Source organism: Trichosurus vulpecula, chromosome 7, assembly GCF_011100635.1.
Source record: "Trichosurus vulpecula isolate mTriVul1 chromosome 7, mTriVul1.pri, whole genome shotgun sequence".
Classification (NCBI taxonomy): domain Eukaryota; kingdom Metazoa; phylum Chordata; class Mammalia; order Diprotodontia; family Phalangeridae; genus Trichosurus; species Trichosurus vulpecula.
The window spans coordinates 135,062,238-135,080,547 of record NC_050579.1 but is presented as its reverse complement, the minus strand read 5'-3'; the positions used below and the strand labels follow the sequence as shown (position 1 = coordinate 135,080,547).

The window sequence follows — 18,310 nt, the reverse complement described above, 5'->3', positions numbered from 1 at the left end:
AAATAACCTGTGGCTGCTTCTCCTTTGTTTGAATCTGAGGGGAAAAAAAGAATTTGTTGCGGCTAAAGATTTGGTATATTTCGAACACTGGCGAAATAGTAATCTGTTTAAGACTTGTACCAGAGCAATTACGCTTTCTTCTTGTGTTATATTGGAAAGCACTAAAAAACATATTGTATGAAAATGAAACCATTGCTTTCGGAGGCTTTAATTTCAGAACATCACAAATTTTTTTATTAATTAGGTGAAGCTTCTTGATGTAGTGAAAGCACTGAACCAAGAGTTAGAAGGCTGAATCTTCATTCTATTTATTTGCTGTATAAACTCAATTGAGTAAGTTCACTGGGCTTTAGTTTTCTTTATAAAATGAGAATGATGATACTTCTACAGTATTTTACAGGGTTATTATGAGGAAGTTGTTTTATAAATTATTCTTATTTGTGGTTTCAGCATGAACAGAGGTCATATGGGAATCTCATAAGAAAATCCAAACCTGGTCACCAGTTCTTACTATTTACCCAAAGTACCCAAAGTGTGTTCTTTAAACATGAACTCTGATTTTATTAGGTAAGCCACATCATCTCAATTTTTTTTTTCACCCCCTTGACCATAATGGATGTATTTAGTTAGGTTGGTAATCTTGGATCTGGCACTGCAGAGCTTTTCCCATAGCTTTAAGCAGTTCGGATTTAGTGTTCTTGCACATTCCTAACTCATTATTTAGATCTTAGACTTGACATTTTGCACAGATACGAGATCCTCTTTTTCATACAATGACTGGACCTTGTACATATGACCCTGTAAATCACTTTAAAAGTCATCTTACTGTCAATTATGGGTCTTTCTGACTATAATAGTTTTTTATTACTATTGAAGCTTCATTATATTTGACTCAGACTTAGGAGAGTAAAACTCCAGCAACAATTGAACCAAACCACAGAGGAGCCTCCTACCACCCTTTGGGGAGGCTTCTCAGCCTCCCTCATGGGATAGAGGCAAGCCTTCTGCAAGCAACAATTTCCAGAATTCTTTCTACTTGGTGACATTTTAACTCTCTGGTCTTTAGTTTCTACACCTATTAAATGAGACCGGATTAGCTGATCTCAATTTGCTTCCAGTTCTATACCTACGATCCTGTGACCTTAACTCACAGGATTTCTGCGCAGATGGGATAGGATGGTTTGTCATATCTAATCTGACTTGCCCTGTTTCCACTACTGAATGATGCTGAGCGACTTGGTGCCATTGGAGACTTTTGATGATTCCTTGTGTTCTGAAACAGATAGTTAACAGCATCTCGTCAGACAGGATCAAAGCACTATGATACACTATTCCAGGGCTGGGGAACTGGTGGTCTCAAGGCCACATGTGACTAAATCCTAACTTCACAGAACAAATCCCATAAACAAAAGGATGTTTTCCTTAAAACTTGGACTCAGTCAAAAGGCCACACCCAAGGACCTAGAAAGCCACATGTGGCTTTGAGGCCACAGGTTCCCCACCCCTGCATTATTCCATCTCCTTTAGGATTTGTTTTGGAATGGACCTGCCTGCCTTAGTAGATCACTTTTGAGAAGGTCTGGCAGGTCCAATATGAGGTGAATTGATGCTGGTGAAAGTAATTCCAGACCTATCAGCACTCCCTACAGGTTTACTACAGTGGGGCATTGGGTCAGCCTGCTATTTGGATGCCAGCAACACATCTGTCAGTGCTTCTCATGATAGCATTGTGGATAAGATGGAGATGTGTAAGGTGACATATAGTACAAAATCCTATCTGAAAAGCTGGTCAGAGGTATTTACAGGCACCATGCTTGCAATATAGTATCTTTACCTGAAGCACCAATGGCATCTTTCTACCATTGCCCTCATTTTGTTCAACGTTTTTATAAATTATTTGTATAAAAGTATAGGTACTGTCTTTATATTGGAAGCAGTTGATGGCATAGTGAAATCCCACCTCAGACACTAGCAGCGTGACCCTGGGCAAGTCACCTTACTTGTTTGCCCGTTTCCTCAACTGTAAGATGGAGATAATAATTGCACCTACCTGTCATGGTGGTTGTGAGGATCAGATGACATTTATAGACACCTAGCTCAGTCTGTCATAGAATAGACAGCATACATCCTTATTCTCCTCCTTTGTACCTTTTTGTGGATAACAAAACTAAGTGAGATAGCTAAAATATTGGATAATAAATCAGGATCTAAAAAGATCTTGACAAGTTAGGACAGTAAGCCCAAAACTAAAACAAAAAAACTGAATAGGAATAAATGTTAAAATGTTAATATTTATTTAAAAACAGCTCTACAGTATAGGTTTAGAAAGATGTGGCTAGGCAAAAATTTATGTAAACAAAGACTAAGGGGGACTATTGACTGAGTTTAAGCAGTCAAATTTGAAGTGACAGTCAAAATACTTACACTTGGCTTACATTGCGTTAATAGGAAACTAGGTTTGGAATGAAAGAAGTTGTAGTCCTATTGTAACCTATGCTGAACAGGCTAAATGGAGTTCATTTCTAGGTGTCATGTTTTAGGATGGATATTGGCAACTGGAAGCAAGTTCAGAGGATGATGAGGAAGCTCAAAGCTGTTCCATGCCTGCAAGTACTAGTTGAAGGATTTGGGGAATCTCTACTCTGGAGTAGGTAAAAAAAAAAAAAAAGAGAGAGAGACTTAATGGGAGTAAGAATGGGAATATGAGTAAGTTTTCGAAAGGCAGCCACAAGGAGGTAGGATTAGTCTTGGTTTATTTAGTTCTAGGGAGAGTGTAACAAGGAACACTGGGTAGAAATTGCAGACAAGGCAGGTTACAACTCAGTTTACTGAAAACTTCCCAAACATCTCTAGAAATCAAATGGGTTGCCAGAGTGTAGCCCCCTCATTTTCCAGATTAAAACTGAGGCATAAAATGGTTAAGAGACTTGCACAGGATTACAGAAGTCACAGGTAGTTTCTAATGTGGGATTTAAATTCTCTCCAATTTTAAAATCCAGTTTCCTGTGTTACACAATGCTACTCTTTGTACATCTTTCTAAAAAGCTTTATTAATGCCCCTTGTTTCTTTTTACACCAGTCATTAACCAGTCTTATCTAACTACCCTTTGTAACAATGAAAAACAAAGCAAAATTACCAAAATTTAATTCGGCACCTTTAGCCACCCTACCTTCTAAGAGGAAAGAGATGTGTTACATTGGTAGATAAAAAAGAATGAAAAATAGTCTTTAGTCTTCTAATCTTAGTTATTAAATGAAAAATAAGATGATTTTTGACAACTTTCAGGATAACAGGTAATTCCTGATTTAAAATTTATTTTAATCAGATTAACAAATGAGAGTAACAAATGTATAATTTCTATTTCCAATAGAAAAATTGCAAAGGCTTGTATTCATTATTTTGTAATATTATGCTTCTGTGTTTTTTAAACATTTTTTCAGTTGGAAGTGTTTGTAAAATATGTTCTTTACAAACTACTTGTTAAATTTTTTTTTATTAGCAATAGCCTCCAAATTAGCAGGTCCACCCCAAAGTGTGCTTAAAACATCTCTTTCTGTCTCTAATGCCTCTTCTAAAGCAAGTTCTTTTCCTGAAGAAACCACAGTCTTCAAAGCTCTAATTACTTCTGGTGGACCACTGATAAATTGTTGTAGCCATTTTTGTGCTTCTTCTAAAGATTGATCTTCATCAGAAGACTGTAGAATCCCATCAGCTATTCCTATTTTCAGGGCTATTGTAGGATCCAGTTTGAGAGCTCCACCTAACACTTTGAGGGTTTGTCTACTGCCAATGATTTCAATCAGTCGAGCAGTTCCACCCCAACTTGGTATTATGCCCATTTCTTTATGGACAAATCTGATCTCACTTGATGGAGTCATCAGCCTATAGAAGGAGAAGAAAAATGACAACTTAAATGTGTAACTTTTTTTTTTAATGTGTTACTTTAAATGCTACCTTTGACTTATACTGAAATGAAAATCACATATTTTTTGTGTTAAAGATAAGTCAAGAAAAGAACCCAAGATTATGAAATCTGTCTTCATTAGTTATGGATTCAGTATATACACAGTACTTCATAATAACACAGTCCCTTTGAAAATAGTGCCAAATTTTTAAAAGTAGCCTAATATTTTTTAAAATGATAAATTTTTGGTTTTGCTGCATTTTCATTTAGTCTTAAGAGTATAATGAAGAAATGTAGAATAATGTTATAAATGTTTAGATTACATAAGGAATGTTAAGTAGTATATGATATATTTAAGAAGAGCAAACTAGCAGTACTATTACGACACAAGAAACTTAAGACACAATAGATCTTACTTCTCCATCTCTACCTTCACAATGATAGAATAACATGAGTCCCTAGAGCAAGAGTAAATGACATTTTGACAAGGAGCCATTTAAAATATTTCTAAAATTTGAAATCCCTGAGGGGGAGGGAAAGAAAGAAAGGGCATGCCAAGAATTGTGTAAGGAGGGCAATGAGAAGAAAACAGACTGACTACATGAGCCTGTTGTGCCCCCTTTTCCTCTGTGGATTTATTTCCATAAACAATTTTCTCCAAGTATTATTGACCTATCTTTGCTGGAACAGCTGATCCCCACCAAGATCCTCTACTTCAGACCAATCTGAGGAAGCTACAATTGGATTAATTCACTCAAATAGACTACCTAAGGAAATGCATTTAATAATAGGGCAAAATATGCACTCTCTACACCCTTAGGCTTTTTTCACTAGGCTGAACACCAGTAACCATGAATCTCAAATCCTGTAGTGTCCTGGTGTTTGTTGCAATAAAGAGGAATATTTGAAGACCCTCATCATCTACAGGGAGCTTATCTTCAGTTTTGATTCTGCACCCAATACAACCTCCATTTCAGTGGCACACATCTTGATTGATATTGTAAATCAGAACTGTGGTTTCATCTATCAGTGAATCTTACATGATTGTACCATATTACAAAGAAACACCTTGTCAGAGGAAAGCCTTTTAAAATGCATGTCATTCAGTACAGCAGTGCAGTTTTAAAATCAATGTCAACAGGTGTCTACTGTGTAGACTGAAGTGCTGTGGATACAATGAAAGGGAAAAACCAGTCCCTGTGCTCAAGGACCTCAGAAGCCTAATGGAGACAATACACAAATAACTTTGCACTAATGAGGGACAGGATAAACTGGAGACAATCTTGGAGGGAAAGCTTCTTGCAGAAGGTGGGGGATTTTAGGACTTGGAAGAAGCCAGGAAGAGGGAATTTTTTGTTCACTACACTTTTCGGTAGATTTTATGATTAAGAAAACATGGTCTATAGAAAATTGTCTGGAAGTTTGCCTCTCTCCCTTTTTAATTCTCAAAGAAAGCCTTGAGACATGCATTTTGGGTTTCATCAACAAAGGGCAGGCACGTGGGTTGGTAGAATTAGTGGTTTTGGGTAGCCGTTTTTGTGGAAATAATGCAGTTCATGGTTTTTTTTTAATTCTTTTGTAGCAACTTTCCATTCTAAAATATTTTAAAATTCAATCTTTATGTGTCTTTGAAATTGTAGGACTCTGGCACTGATTTCTTTGATGTATGCTTGTCAGGTCTGCTGTTTTGATTTTATCATCCTATTTTCGACTTACTGAGGTGAAAGAATTCAAATGTGTTTCACTGTCCATAATGAAAATGTAACTAAAATTGTTGGCTAACATCCTATTTTTTTGGTTATTTTGTTTTTCTTCCAGTTCAGTCAGTCATCGAGCATTTATCAAGCACCTGTTATAAGTTGCTGGTGATCTAAATGTAAAAGTGAGACAGTTTTTGCATTCAGGAAGCTCATATTCTGTTGTAATTATGGGAGTTTGGGTAAGGGAAGCAGGAGAACAAGACATTCACCGATAAGTAAAATAAAGGATATATTCAAATTAAATTACAAGTATGGGGGGGGGTTCCTAAAAAGTAGGGATATAAGGAAAGACCTTTTGTGGAATGTAAATGCACAAAGCTGAGTAACAGAATGTCTTCAATTCAGGAAAAAGCAAACTGACCAGGGGAAGTAAAGTATAATCATCCTGGGAAGACATAATGCAGCAGGTTTGTGAAGGGCTTAAAATGCTAAATTTCACATTTTATTCCAGAGGTGGCTGGGAGCCACTGAAGCTTCTTGAAGACAGGAGTGATGATGAGACTTGTATCAATTTGGTAGCTGTAAGGAGGATGACTTAGAGGAGGGAGAGACTTGAAGCAGGGAGACCAGTTAGGCAGCTATTGCAGTAGTCCAGGTGAGAAGTGATGAGAACTGGAGCTAGGGTGGTTGGTAGTATGAGATATGGTGACCCAACTGACTAAGAGAAGGAGGAAGGGATCTCCAGTTAATCCCAAAAGTGAATTGAGAAAACAAAGGATGCTGGCCTTCATGAGACACTAAAGACCTGATTCACTAAATTAGCAGTCACTCAGAAGAACTGAGAAACAACTCTAAACATGGTAAACATGAGGATCTTGTTCTGCTTCTAAACACTCAAAACTGTCTAAAAATATCTTTGAAATATATTTTCTTGTAGAAAAATGTAAGGAAATTGAAATGAGAATCTTTACGGCTAGAAAAGCATTAGGTTTCCTGAAATCTAACTAGAGTTAGTTTTCGTAACTCCTAATCAATTGGTGCTTTAGTCCCATCACCACCAAAAACAAACAACCCTTTCTTCCCTAGTTTCTCATTTAATCAAACAAAATCTTCCAACAGAGAACTTACAATAGTGTATTCAGCCACCCAGAGGGAATAGGAACTTTGTCTTAAACAGCTGTGGATGCCCAAAAGGGAGACCTCGATGTTAAATACTACTCACAAAGAAAAATAGCTATTAAGACATCACTTCAAATTTAATTTTTCCCTTTCTTGTCTCCTAAAACTTCTATTGCCAGATTGTTATCATACTTCTTGCTCAAAAAGTTGAAGGGAGATTGCTTTTATGTAAAAACGGAAATTATATAATCTACATTAATGTTTGGTAAAAATTGTATTAAATAATAATGGAAATCAGAGGCCTAGGTAATATCCCTTTTTCCCCCCAGGATTTGTAATGAGAGCATTTTATTTTTTAGTAGTGAGCTTATTGTTCTCAATCATTTAAGTAAAAGATTATCCTCATATAATATGGCATCCTTATATAATACAAATGTACAACTTGGCACAATAGTCTTGAACGTGATATCGAGTACATTAATCTGTCCTTGCACCACTATAGCTTGGTCTGCAATTAATGACTATAGACAGATGAAACAAAGAAATACATAGTGATAGGTCAATTAGGAAAAGCTATGTGTGATTATGATTAATATATAGTGAAAGTTAAAGATTTTAAATCATATGGCAAGAAGTCATGGCCTATAGTTCAAGGCACTCACAGAGAGGCTCATTGTTACTTTTTTCCATTTTTGCAAGGTGGGCTTCTTTTCTGAACTGAAAGCTCAGTACACAGATGAAATAACTTAAAAAGACAATAAAATGTCTATGTAGACAGCTTGCATATTTGTCCACTAGAAACAAGTGCTTAAATAAGCTTGACATTAGATTAAATTTGGCCTCAGACATTTACTAGCTATGCAACCTTGGGCAAGTCACTTAACCCTGTTTGCCTTAGTTTCCTCATCCATAAAATGAGCTGAAGAAGGAAATGGCAAGCCACTTTAGTATCTTTGCCAAGGAAACCGCAAATGGGTAAAGGGATTAATCCCTTTATTCAAAGTGTGAAGAAACTAAAACCCAGAGAAGTTAAGTAATTTGCCTAATGTCATACAGAGTCTGTAATCCTATTCTTTCCTTCTTTAGAGTCCTAATTCTATACAATGACTTGGTAGTGTGGGTGAGGATTTGGGGAGATTTGGGGGAAGGTAATATTGAAGAGGAGAGAGAAGGTCTTAAGGGAAAGTTTGATTATATTGATGTAATAAGCATTTCATAATCATGGTGCTATTATTGTATATTGGTTTTCCTAATTTCTACACAGCCTTCCTGAGGTAAAAGTCCCTATTTGCCAAATGACATGGGAGTAACTGAAGCAGAAATGAAGACAAAGGCAAGACAAATTAGCTGTTGCTTCCCAGATGGGTGTCGTCCATTAAGTATCTGTTTCCCATGGATACTCCAAATACAGGTACATGGAGTGGAATAAAGGCCTAGTCCAGCTATATGGCCCATCACCAACATCATTACTGGTTCTACTAATATAGGGAAAACCTGTGAAATAACCCTATCAATGTGGAATCATACCTGACCACATAAGTGACCTTGAACTTAAATACTGAAATTAAGCACCTATCATACATTCAAGAAATTGGGAATGTTCTCCTTGGTGAAGAGAAAACTTGGGGGAGGCATTTTAAGTCTTCAAAAATTTAGAGGGCTGTTACATGGAAGAAGGCTTAGGATTAATTTTGCTTGGCTCCAAAAGGTAAAATTAAGAGCAACGGGCAGAAGTTTTAAGAACACCTCAACTAAATAAAAAGAAAAATTTCCTAGCGATTAAGGGCTATTCAGAAGGGGAATGAGCTGCCTTGGAAGGTAATGAACAAGCATTTATTAAGTGCCTATAATGTAAAAAGCACTGTGCTAACTACTTAACAAACATTTCATTTGAGCCTCAAAACCTGTGGGGTGGGGGCTATTATTCTTATACCCATTTTACAGTTGAGGAAACTGAGGCAGAGGCTAAGTGACTTGTCCATGACCACACAGCGGTAATGTCTTTTAAGACTCCAGGCCAAGGGCTCTATCCATTACACTACCTAGCTTAGTTTTCATTTACTTTTACTGAAGGATTTCACATACATAGAAGCTGACTGATAACTATGTGGCAGAGGGAGCTCACACTTTAGCTGTGGCTTAGATTACAAGAACTCTGAGTTCCCACTCAAACTTGAGATTCTTTGAGCTTTGATAATGAGCCAGGTGGTTTCCTGGTTCCTTTTCTCTCTTCTAAATGCCCCTGTGTACCACTACATTTCCTACAAAAGAGATTATCAAGATAAAGGTCTAATGCATCTCCAAAAAAAACCTTTTCTACAATTCCCTACTCACAAATACCTTGATAAGACTTCCATATCTCCCTCAAGGTTCCATCTCATCCTAGCAGAAGAGTTGTGATTAATTATTAGTGAAGATTTATGAGATATTTTTAGTTTTGTTTTTAGGTGGTTTGGGTGGTGAAGGGGTGTTGAAAGTTTGCTTATTTTCAAGTCTAATTTAGTGCATTTTGCAACAGTAGCATGACCTTAGTATTTCACACTAAGTCCTCAAGGTGAGATTTCCAAAATAGATTTCCAAAATAGCTGGGAAGTTACACCTAGAAGTCCGTTTATGAACCTCCTCAATGCTCACAACCTACACTTTCATTCTACCTCAGCCACACAAAGGGCAGTTCATACTGGCCTCATCATAAACCTCTATAGCTCCCTGGTCCTAGAACTCTGAAATTTCTCCAACCAAATGCTTCTATTTTTCCATCTCTCCTTGTACCTCCTTCCTCCTAAACCCACTCTGCATCTTTATCCTACCTCTTGCTCTGACCCCACTTTCTTCTCTGTCATCTTGATCCTATAGTTAACTAGTGTATATACTGTCCTCCATTCCTAAATTGCTTGTCCTTATGTTCTATTGCTGTGCATGCCTTCCTAAATCCTGCCCTGGATTACTCCCACCGTCCGCCTTCTGTATTCTTATGTATGTGCTGAATGCCACTAACTAAACATGTATGTCATCTAATTTTGACTGGACCCCGTAATGCTGCAGAGCAATCGTTTCGTTTTCTTGATTGTTGCACTCCCCCACTGTGGCTGCTGCAAACCTCATCTCCCATCTCCCTCCCTCTTAGCTGAGAATGTATACCCCTTACTTTGCTGAGAAAAGATACTATCCGTTGTGTACTTCCTCCTCTCCCCATTCCCCATCACAAGTCCCCACATTTCTTCTGTTTTCTCCTCTTTTGCCCTAGATAGACTCTAACAAAAAGGTTGCCCCCTTCTTGCCAAGGCCAACTCTACTTGTGTTCTTGATCTTGTCTTCTCCAAGGGCCTGCTCCCTCCTCATTACCCAATCTTCAATCTATCTACTGGCTTCTTCCTTGTTTATGAATATGCCCAGGTTTGTTACATCTTAAAAAAAATTCACTTGACCCTATTATCCCCTCAAGTTACACTATCATCCTGTATCTCATCCTTTTTGCAACCAAAATCCCAGAAAAAGTTATCTCTGCTTGATGCCCTCACTTCATTTCTTAAACAATTTTTAGTTCCTTGTAGTCTGGCTTCTGATCTTACCATGCAATAGAAACCAGTTTCTACCAGATTACCATCAATCTCTTAACTGCTAAATCCGATGCCCTTTTCCCATTCATTATTCTCAATCTCAATGTAGCATTTGACACTCTGGATCACCCTATCTTCCTGAATAGTTTTTCCTACCTGGGTATTCCCCTTTTTCTTCTACCTAACTGATCCTTTTCAGTCTCCTTTGCTAGATCATCATCCATGTGCTGCCTCCTAAACATAGGTGTTACTCAATGCTCTGTCCTAGGCTTCCCCCTTCTCTCTTTTCTCCCATGGGTTAAATTATCACTATGCAGATGATTCCCAAATCTATATATACCTAGCCCTAATCTTTTTCTCGAACTCTTGTCCCATGTCACCGACTGTCTACTTGAAACCTTCAACTAGCTGTCCCTTAAGCAACTCCTGAGCTTTTACCTCTTCTTCACACCTTTATCAAACCGTTTGACAAGTCTTAGCAGTTGACAGCATCAACATATTTCCTATCCTCTACATTTAAATGGCCACCACCGTAGTTCAAGCCTTCACAGTAAAAAAAGCTCACCTTAAACCATAATAACTTCACTTTAAAAAAAAGCTCACCATAACACTATAACCTCTCCTTTTGAGTCCCAGCTTCTACTCTCTATTCTGTCAATCTATTCTCTATCCCAACTGTCACGATAATCTTCCTGAAGCATAAGGCTGGCCATGCCACTCCTCTGCTCAAAAAATTCAATGACTCCCTGTTGCCTTTATGATTAAATTCCTTGGTTTGTCATGTAAAGCACTTCACAATCCAACTGCAGCTTCCTTTTCTTGTATTATTTCGCATTTTTTAACATACTATTTCCAGTCAAATTGGTCTACCAAAAATCATAAAATATTTAAAGCTGGTATCTCAGAAGTCAGAAAGCCCAACACCCTTATTCTACAGATGAGGAAACTAAGACCCACAGAAATTACATTATTTACGCCAGATCATTTGAACTTGGGTCTCTAATGCCAAATCTAGCACTTTTAACTGTGCCTTGCTGTCTCCAACCTGCCTTTCTGTCTCCCAACTCTATGCCTTAAAAAGGCTATGTGTCTGGAATGCATTCTACATCTCAGCCTCCTGGGATCCCTGGTTTCCTTCAAGGCTCAGTTCATTTGCCACCTCCTATGGGAAGTCTTCCTTGATTTCTCTTCCTTTCTCCCTCTTCAAATAATTACATATATATTTACTTATTTTTATGTTTATTCTCTTCCACCTCCACCACCACCACCAAAGACAAATGAATGTAAGCTTGAGGTCAGTGGCTTTTTTTACTTTGTATCCCTAGCATCTATCACAGTGCCTTACACAAAGTATGCACTTTGAGCTGAATTGGAGACAGACATTTCCTCTAAAATTCAGCCACTTTTTTCTCTCTGTGTATGTTTAGAATGCAAAATGGAATAAATATAATTGACTAATTTTTAAAAATATTTTGTTTAAATGGAATATAACATCATTATCACCATCAGCAACTTCTTCAGGATATGGATGAGAGTAAGGAAGCATGAAGGGGGTAGAATATCTTCTAACTGAAAACTGATCACTTAAGTAAAAATATTGAATATATGTAGATCAGCACCAGCTTAGAAAATTAAATTTGTTAGAAAGCCATAAATATGTTTCTGGGATTTAGAAAGCCATGCTCCTGGAACTCTCTCTTTGTATAAAAATGAGCAAGTACCACACCTGCCTCATTGGGAAAATGTTTATAAGAAGTATGTTCATTGCTTCTTGAAAAACAGCTATAATCTTTGACATATCTGTGGTAGGAAAATTCAAAGCACATCAATTCTTTTTATTGGCAATTCTTAAAATGTTAACTATAACATTACCTTATTTTTTTAGTTGCACTTATTCTATTAAGGGTTAAATTTTGGAGTCATAAAATTGTATTTTTATTCAGCAGAACTGGACATACTTAGGAGACCTTATTGTGGTCACAAAGGGACTGAACTAAAGAAAAAGTTCACTGGAGAGCTATGATTTTATTGATGTTAAGATACACGTCAAGACAAGCTCTCTTTTATGCAATTATGAGCACTAAATGATCTAAGTACCTTCCAAATCTCCTGGGTTGGACTCCAGCCTCAGAAATCACATTCTTAAAAAAGCTTAAAATATCTCTTAAGAGGTGAGCCTTTGCCTTTTACCAGCAACTTAGTTTTTGCAGAAACTGGCTAATATTTTTAAAAATATATCTCATTGAAAGTTGAAAAAAAAATAAAAATGCTGATTACAAAATTTAAGGATATTGCAAAACTGCAAAAGAATCTTGACATTTTTCATTGATAATTACTTTAGAATATGCAAGTCAAATTACAGACATAAACTATATTTCTACCACAAGGGCTAACTGTGTCATCAGTTGTATGATATCCTGAATATGCTAAAGTAGGCATGACTGAAAAAAATGGGAAACAACTTGTTGCAAATTAGTCACATTTTTTTGTTTAGGTTACCTGAATTTTTCCAGATAAAAGGAAGTCTGTTGCTTGTGATGGACAAGATTCTGAGCAGCTGGGGGATACTAGTTTTCAATTCATATAAATCATCTGAGTTTAAAAAGTATGTGCATCAACTTTTCTTCCTAAAAATTAATTTCCTCATGGAATATTTTACATTGAAAACACTCACTCAGCATAACCCATTTCAATAAGGATACTGCCATGCCAGGTCTGATCTACCCTAAATCTGATACATCAATCCAATAGGTTATCATCAACTGGTGTTTGTGTGTATCTGGGAAAATGTAAAATTTTCTAAGTCCCTGTTCTTTTTGGCTTGGGACATTAATTATATCTCACATGTAATTTATCTCACAACTCTTGTTACTGATGAAATAGGATGGCACAGAATAGATGAGTGTGCCAATCAAGTAAGTGCTTTTCAGCATTAATTCAAGGCTGTACTCCAAGGAAGACATATTAAACACTAAAAAAGAAGCCAGCACATATGCCTGAAAAAGATGCCAAAATGCTACAGATGAAAACCTTTCTGGTGTTCTTTTGCAGCAGATAAATCTTTACATAGACATATACCGTATACAGATATACATATATGAATAAATAAATTAAACATTTTCAATGGTTCATTATATATGTGCCAGGCACTGTGCTAGGCACTGAGAATACAACAGAAGCAAGACAAACCCTGAACACATAAAGGGTAGAAGATTAGGAGAACATATGTTTGGCAGCATGGTTTGAAAATGGTCAGAGAGTGATGTGGAGGCCTGATTTCATGCAGCAGAAAGCTTAAATCTCACCTGTCATAACCTAGGGTCCAAGGGATAAAGCCAGGTTCCTGTGAGAGAAAAATTAGGAAGATAGCCAGAGTGTGTATGGTTTGGAAATGGCCAGTAAAACTGTGTACACTATACATGCATACAAATGTGTGTGCATTTGGGAGCCAGCCTTGAAGATTGATCCAATTTATCTGAGTCAGAAGATCAAGAGGAACTAGGCTATTTATAAACCCCACAATAAAAATAATGGCTGTTGCTGAGGATAAAATAAGTAGAGGAAATCTTCAGAGAACTCAATAGGGCCTTATGAATTAAATAATTTTAAAAGATTTAATATTTTTTTACGAGAGACAGCATGGCATATTAGATATAGGGATAGCTTTGGGTGCAAGAAGACCTAGATTCAAGCCTTCCTCTGACACAAACTAGCTATGTTACCTTGGATAAGTTACTTTATCACACATAGTCCCCAGGGAACCTTGAAAGTATAAACTGCAGAAATTTCCTTTCTGGGGAGTTATCTGGATTAAAAAAAAAATCCAAATCCTCTATCTTTATCAGGTTTTTGTGTTTGTAAATGCAGTACTTCACATTAATCAGAAGCATACATGCACACACATACTTCTAGAGTATAACTGCAGTAAACAGACTAATTGGATCCAATTGACATAGTATTTTAAAGAGAAAGAATTAAAAGCAAAATGAATGTGTCAATAGTCATTTTCTTCAGTTTTGCCCTCATAGTTTATAGTCCTCTAGATTTTAATTATGATAACATAACAAAAGGCATAACTAATGGAGGGTGAGTCATAAAAAATACAGTAATAAGTACAGTATAAGTACAATATCCTCTCCAAGTAGGAATATTTGAAGATCCTTCTATTAATGGAGAATCTATCTTTGAATTTTACATAGGACATCTTCCATAACAATGGTAAACACATCTCCCTATTTCAAATCTCAATCGATGTCAATACAAAGTTGGACTTGTACTACAGGACATTTTTACCAACAATTTGGATGACTATATTGAAGACATGCCACTATGCCTTAATCAGATCTGCAGTTGACACAAAGCTTGGCAGAAAAAAAGAATATTCTAAGCAGCAGAATCATGTTACCGGAATATTTTTAACAGGTTGGAGTATTAGATCAATATCGACAAGATGAAATTGCATTGCAAGGTATTCATTCAATAAACATTTATCAAGCACCCCCTGGTATTTAATATTCAATGTTACTGTACTAGGAATCAGAAATAAAAACATAACACCACTGTACTCATTTTTATGTTTTATGATTTAAAAAACCATATACACTGCTTCATAAGATAAAAAACCCTGAAAGATAAATAGGGCATAGTATTACCATCTTCATTTTACAGAGAAGGCAATCAAAGCTTAACAAGGTTAATGACATCAAGTTATAAAATACCTGATAGGGCTGGGATTGAACTTAGGCTATGATTTCTAGGACCTAACTTAACTAGCTTCAACATTCTTCTTACTGTGCAATGTTGTTACCTTTCAGTTTAATGTAGAGTATTGCATTTAGGAGAAAAAATTGAATCTATAGAACATCAGTTATAGGACTAAAAACTAAAATTTGAGGATAAACTTATATAACTTAATGTAAATTTTAGACTCCATGTTAAAATGATATGTTTTCTCAGAATATCTATCCTATATCATTAAATGTACCTCTAGTCTAGCCTATTTCATTAAATGAGGCTTCCCAAGGAGCTCTGCTTCAGGCCACCTGCCTCTTTATGTCTTTGCTACAGAGCCTTCCCAAAGGAAATCCATGTCATCCCTGGATACAGGCCACTTGGCTCTTGGCCTCAGTAAACACTCCAGGGAAATCTCCAGTGTTCTGGAAGTCCTCCCATGGATCAGACCCACCTCAAACTACTAGCTCTTAATTCCTATCTAGACTTCCCCAGGTCATACTTTTACCTGCCTTGCTTGCTGTGAGGTGTGCCTCCTGGGCTTCCTCACAAGACAAAAGATCACCACCTGCTACAAGATTGGGCTTAGAGGGAAGGACCTTGAATTGTCTAATCACCTGCCTCCCTCAACAGACCTCCCTCCACCATCAGCCCTCTGCTTCAACTCATTCTGTAATGGTTAGCATACATCCATCCCCAAATTCTCCCCAGCCTAGTGATTCCAAACCCCTGGATGTCATACAAAAACTATCTACCACTGCTAATTCTCTTACTCTCATCCCTCTCCAAACCTGACCCTTTCACTATACTCTCTGTAGTGACTGCTGTATAATTAACAAACTTGCTTTCATATTAAACCTTTTATTTCTGTTAAAACTGCATCCTTGGCCACCCTTTCCATACTGGTTGCATTTTCACTCGTGACTCCCAACCTATAAGTTGTGGTGGGGGAGTTGGATTACTCTTTGCTCCTCACTGACACTTCTAGATTTTCTACTACCAGTCAGTAACCTCTCCTCCTTTGGGATTCATTCAAGATTCTGGAGGCTATTATCTAGCAACTCCCCCAGGATATTCTCCTTCCTTCCTTAATGAGTTAAGTGCCTGGCTCAGTATCTCTCCACTCCAACTCCTGCCCTCATACTAGGGAACATGAACATACATGTTAATATTCCCTCAACCTAACTTAGTTCTTCAAATCTACTCAATTCCCATGACTATACCTCCATTCTATCTCAGCTATACAAAGAAATGGTCATATCCTTGAAACTGCCATCACTCACAAGTGTTCCTCCTCCACGTTCATGAACTTTGAAATTCCTTTATCTGATCCTTTATCATCCTATCTTTTCCTCTACCTTGCAACTCCTAACTTTGTTTTTTGTCCTCACCAGGGAAAGAGAGACAGGGGGAGGGAGGAGAAGAGAGAGGGAAGGAGAGAGAGAGTGAGCGAGAGAGAGAGAGACTGAAAGAGAGAGACTGAGAGAGACAGAGAGAGAAAGAGACAGAGACAGAGAGAGAGAGAGAGAGAGAGAGAGAGAGAGAGAGAGAGAGAGAGAGAGAGAGAGAGAAAGAGAGAGATTGAGAGAGAGAAAGAGACTGAAAGGAGGAAGGGAGGGAAGGAGAGAGGGAGACAGAGGGGGTAGTGGGAAGGGGATGATGGTGGAGCCAATCTGCTGGAGAAGGCAGAAGGGGATGGGATCAAGGGATCATAAAGAGCTGGCCTTAGTGAAAAGGCAACCTCTTCATCAAAGCCTGAAGAAAAGGAGGAAATGGTGGGAGGATGAAGTCACAGAGCTCTGAGATGAGGAAGAAGGGACAAGGAGATTTGGAAAAATAGTCTTGATTTTTAAGGTAAAGTATGAGGCAAGGACCTCAGCTGAGAGAGTAGAGGAATGGAGTAGTGTTGGGGGTTTGAGGAGAGAAAAGATGGTTTGGAACAGACTCTGTGGGAAATGGGATAGAAAATTAAAAAGGAGCAAAAGTCTTGCCTTGCTGCAGTAAGGCTCCAGCTGAGATCAGATAACAAATGTGTAGTGCAAGCAGTCAGCACAATTGTGAGACTTCCTCTAGCTCCATTCAACAGCATGTGAGTAGGAGTGAAGGAGGTGAATGGGAAAGTGCAATCAAAGACTGGCATCTGGCAAAGTGGGAGCGCGTGATAAGATAAGGGAACAAAGGAAGGGAGTAGAACCCCTTTACCATGGTGTTGACATCAGGAAGGCAGGAGAATGTAGCCAGAACATGGATGGCTTGGCAAAATACAGTCGGAATAGAAGGGCATGTGTGGAGAGATCATGCATCACAGTAAAGAGGAATAGTAAGTTTGCACTGGCTAATTAACACTCTTTAGGTAGAGTTTTTTGACAGTTAAAAATTTATCTAATAATGCTGTCATCTAGCTCTTAAATCTTCATAAGAGGTCCATAAAAATTATGACTTTTGTCAAATGCTTTCATGAAGTTATGATTTACTATATCTTCAGCATTATCCTGAACTATCAATCTTGTATTCCTGACAAAAGAAAATGAAGTTAGTATTTTTCTTAAGGAATATGCTAGCTTGTAATAATCTTTGCTTTCCTTTACAAATGCTCACAAACCATTTGTTTTTCACGAAACTTCTTGGAATTTTTATAGAACTCAATTCAAGCTCCTCAACTTTGGGTTTCCAGAGTTTACCTTATTCCTTTCTTTGAAATGACACATAAGCTGCACTTTCCCTCCTAATATTTCTATCTCTGATACAGTTTTTAAAATGGCAGCAGATAAAACTTTCTATTTTTGTTCTAACAGCAAATCTTTTACCATCAAAATCAGTTGTTATATTCCATTTGTGGGAACCTGACTTTGTCAATGTAAGCTCAATTATTCCACACATCACTGCATATCTTTAATACCCTTCATTAGGTAACAACATTCACACAAATAAATTTAAGAGGAGGCTTCACATAAAAATGAGTACACTAAAGAATTTGTAAACATCTCCTCTGAATTACTTAAAGTCAGTAACATAAACTTCAAACACAAAGAAAATGATATATTACTAAGTACTATATTGCTGAAATAGCTGTCTTGAAAGGATCAATTTACCTACAAATTTAATGGTGAAATTACTTTGGAAAAATAGCTGCCTTGTAGATAATTATGACCATTTTAAAAATAAATTATTAAAAAGGATCTTATACAATTAAAGTATCTAGAGGCTTAAGAGATAAAATGCTGCTATGTATAGATCAGTCTAAATGCTTAAATTCCTTATAGAACTGTTAATGTGCCTTCAAAATTAAGAAGTC

General features: G+C 37.2%; 1 protein-coding gene across 2 annotated transcripts in view; it reads right to left on the bottom strand.

Moving 5' to 3' along the window:
• Window positions 1–2,736: 2,736 nt before the first annotated feature.
• The window catches only part of ECHDC1 (ethylmalonyl-CoA decarboxylase 1), a 51,261-nt gene continuing 35,687 nt past the window's right edge, over window positions 2,737–18,310 (bottom strand). For both annotated transcript variants that reach the window (XM_036766413.1, XM_036766412.1), the window contains exon 6: window positions 2,737–3,883. In XM_036766413.1, coding sequence (XP_036622308.1) covers window positions 3,475–3,883 — 409 coding nt within the window. In that variant the 3' untranslated portion in view covers window positions 2,737–3,474. The remainder of the gene's footprint in view (window positions 3,884–18,310) is intronic.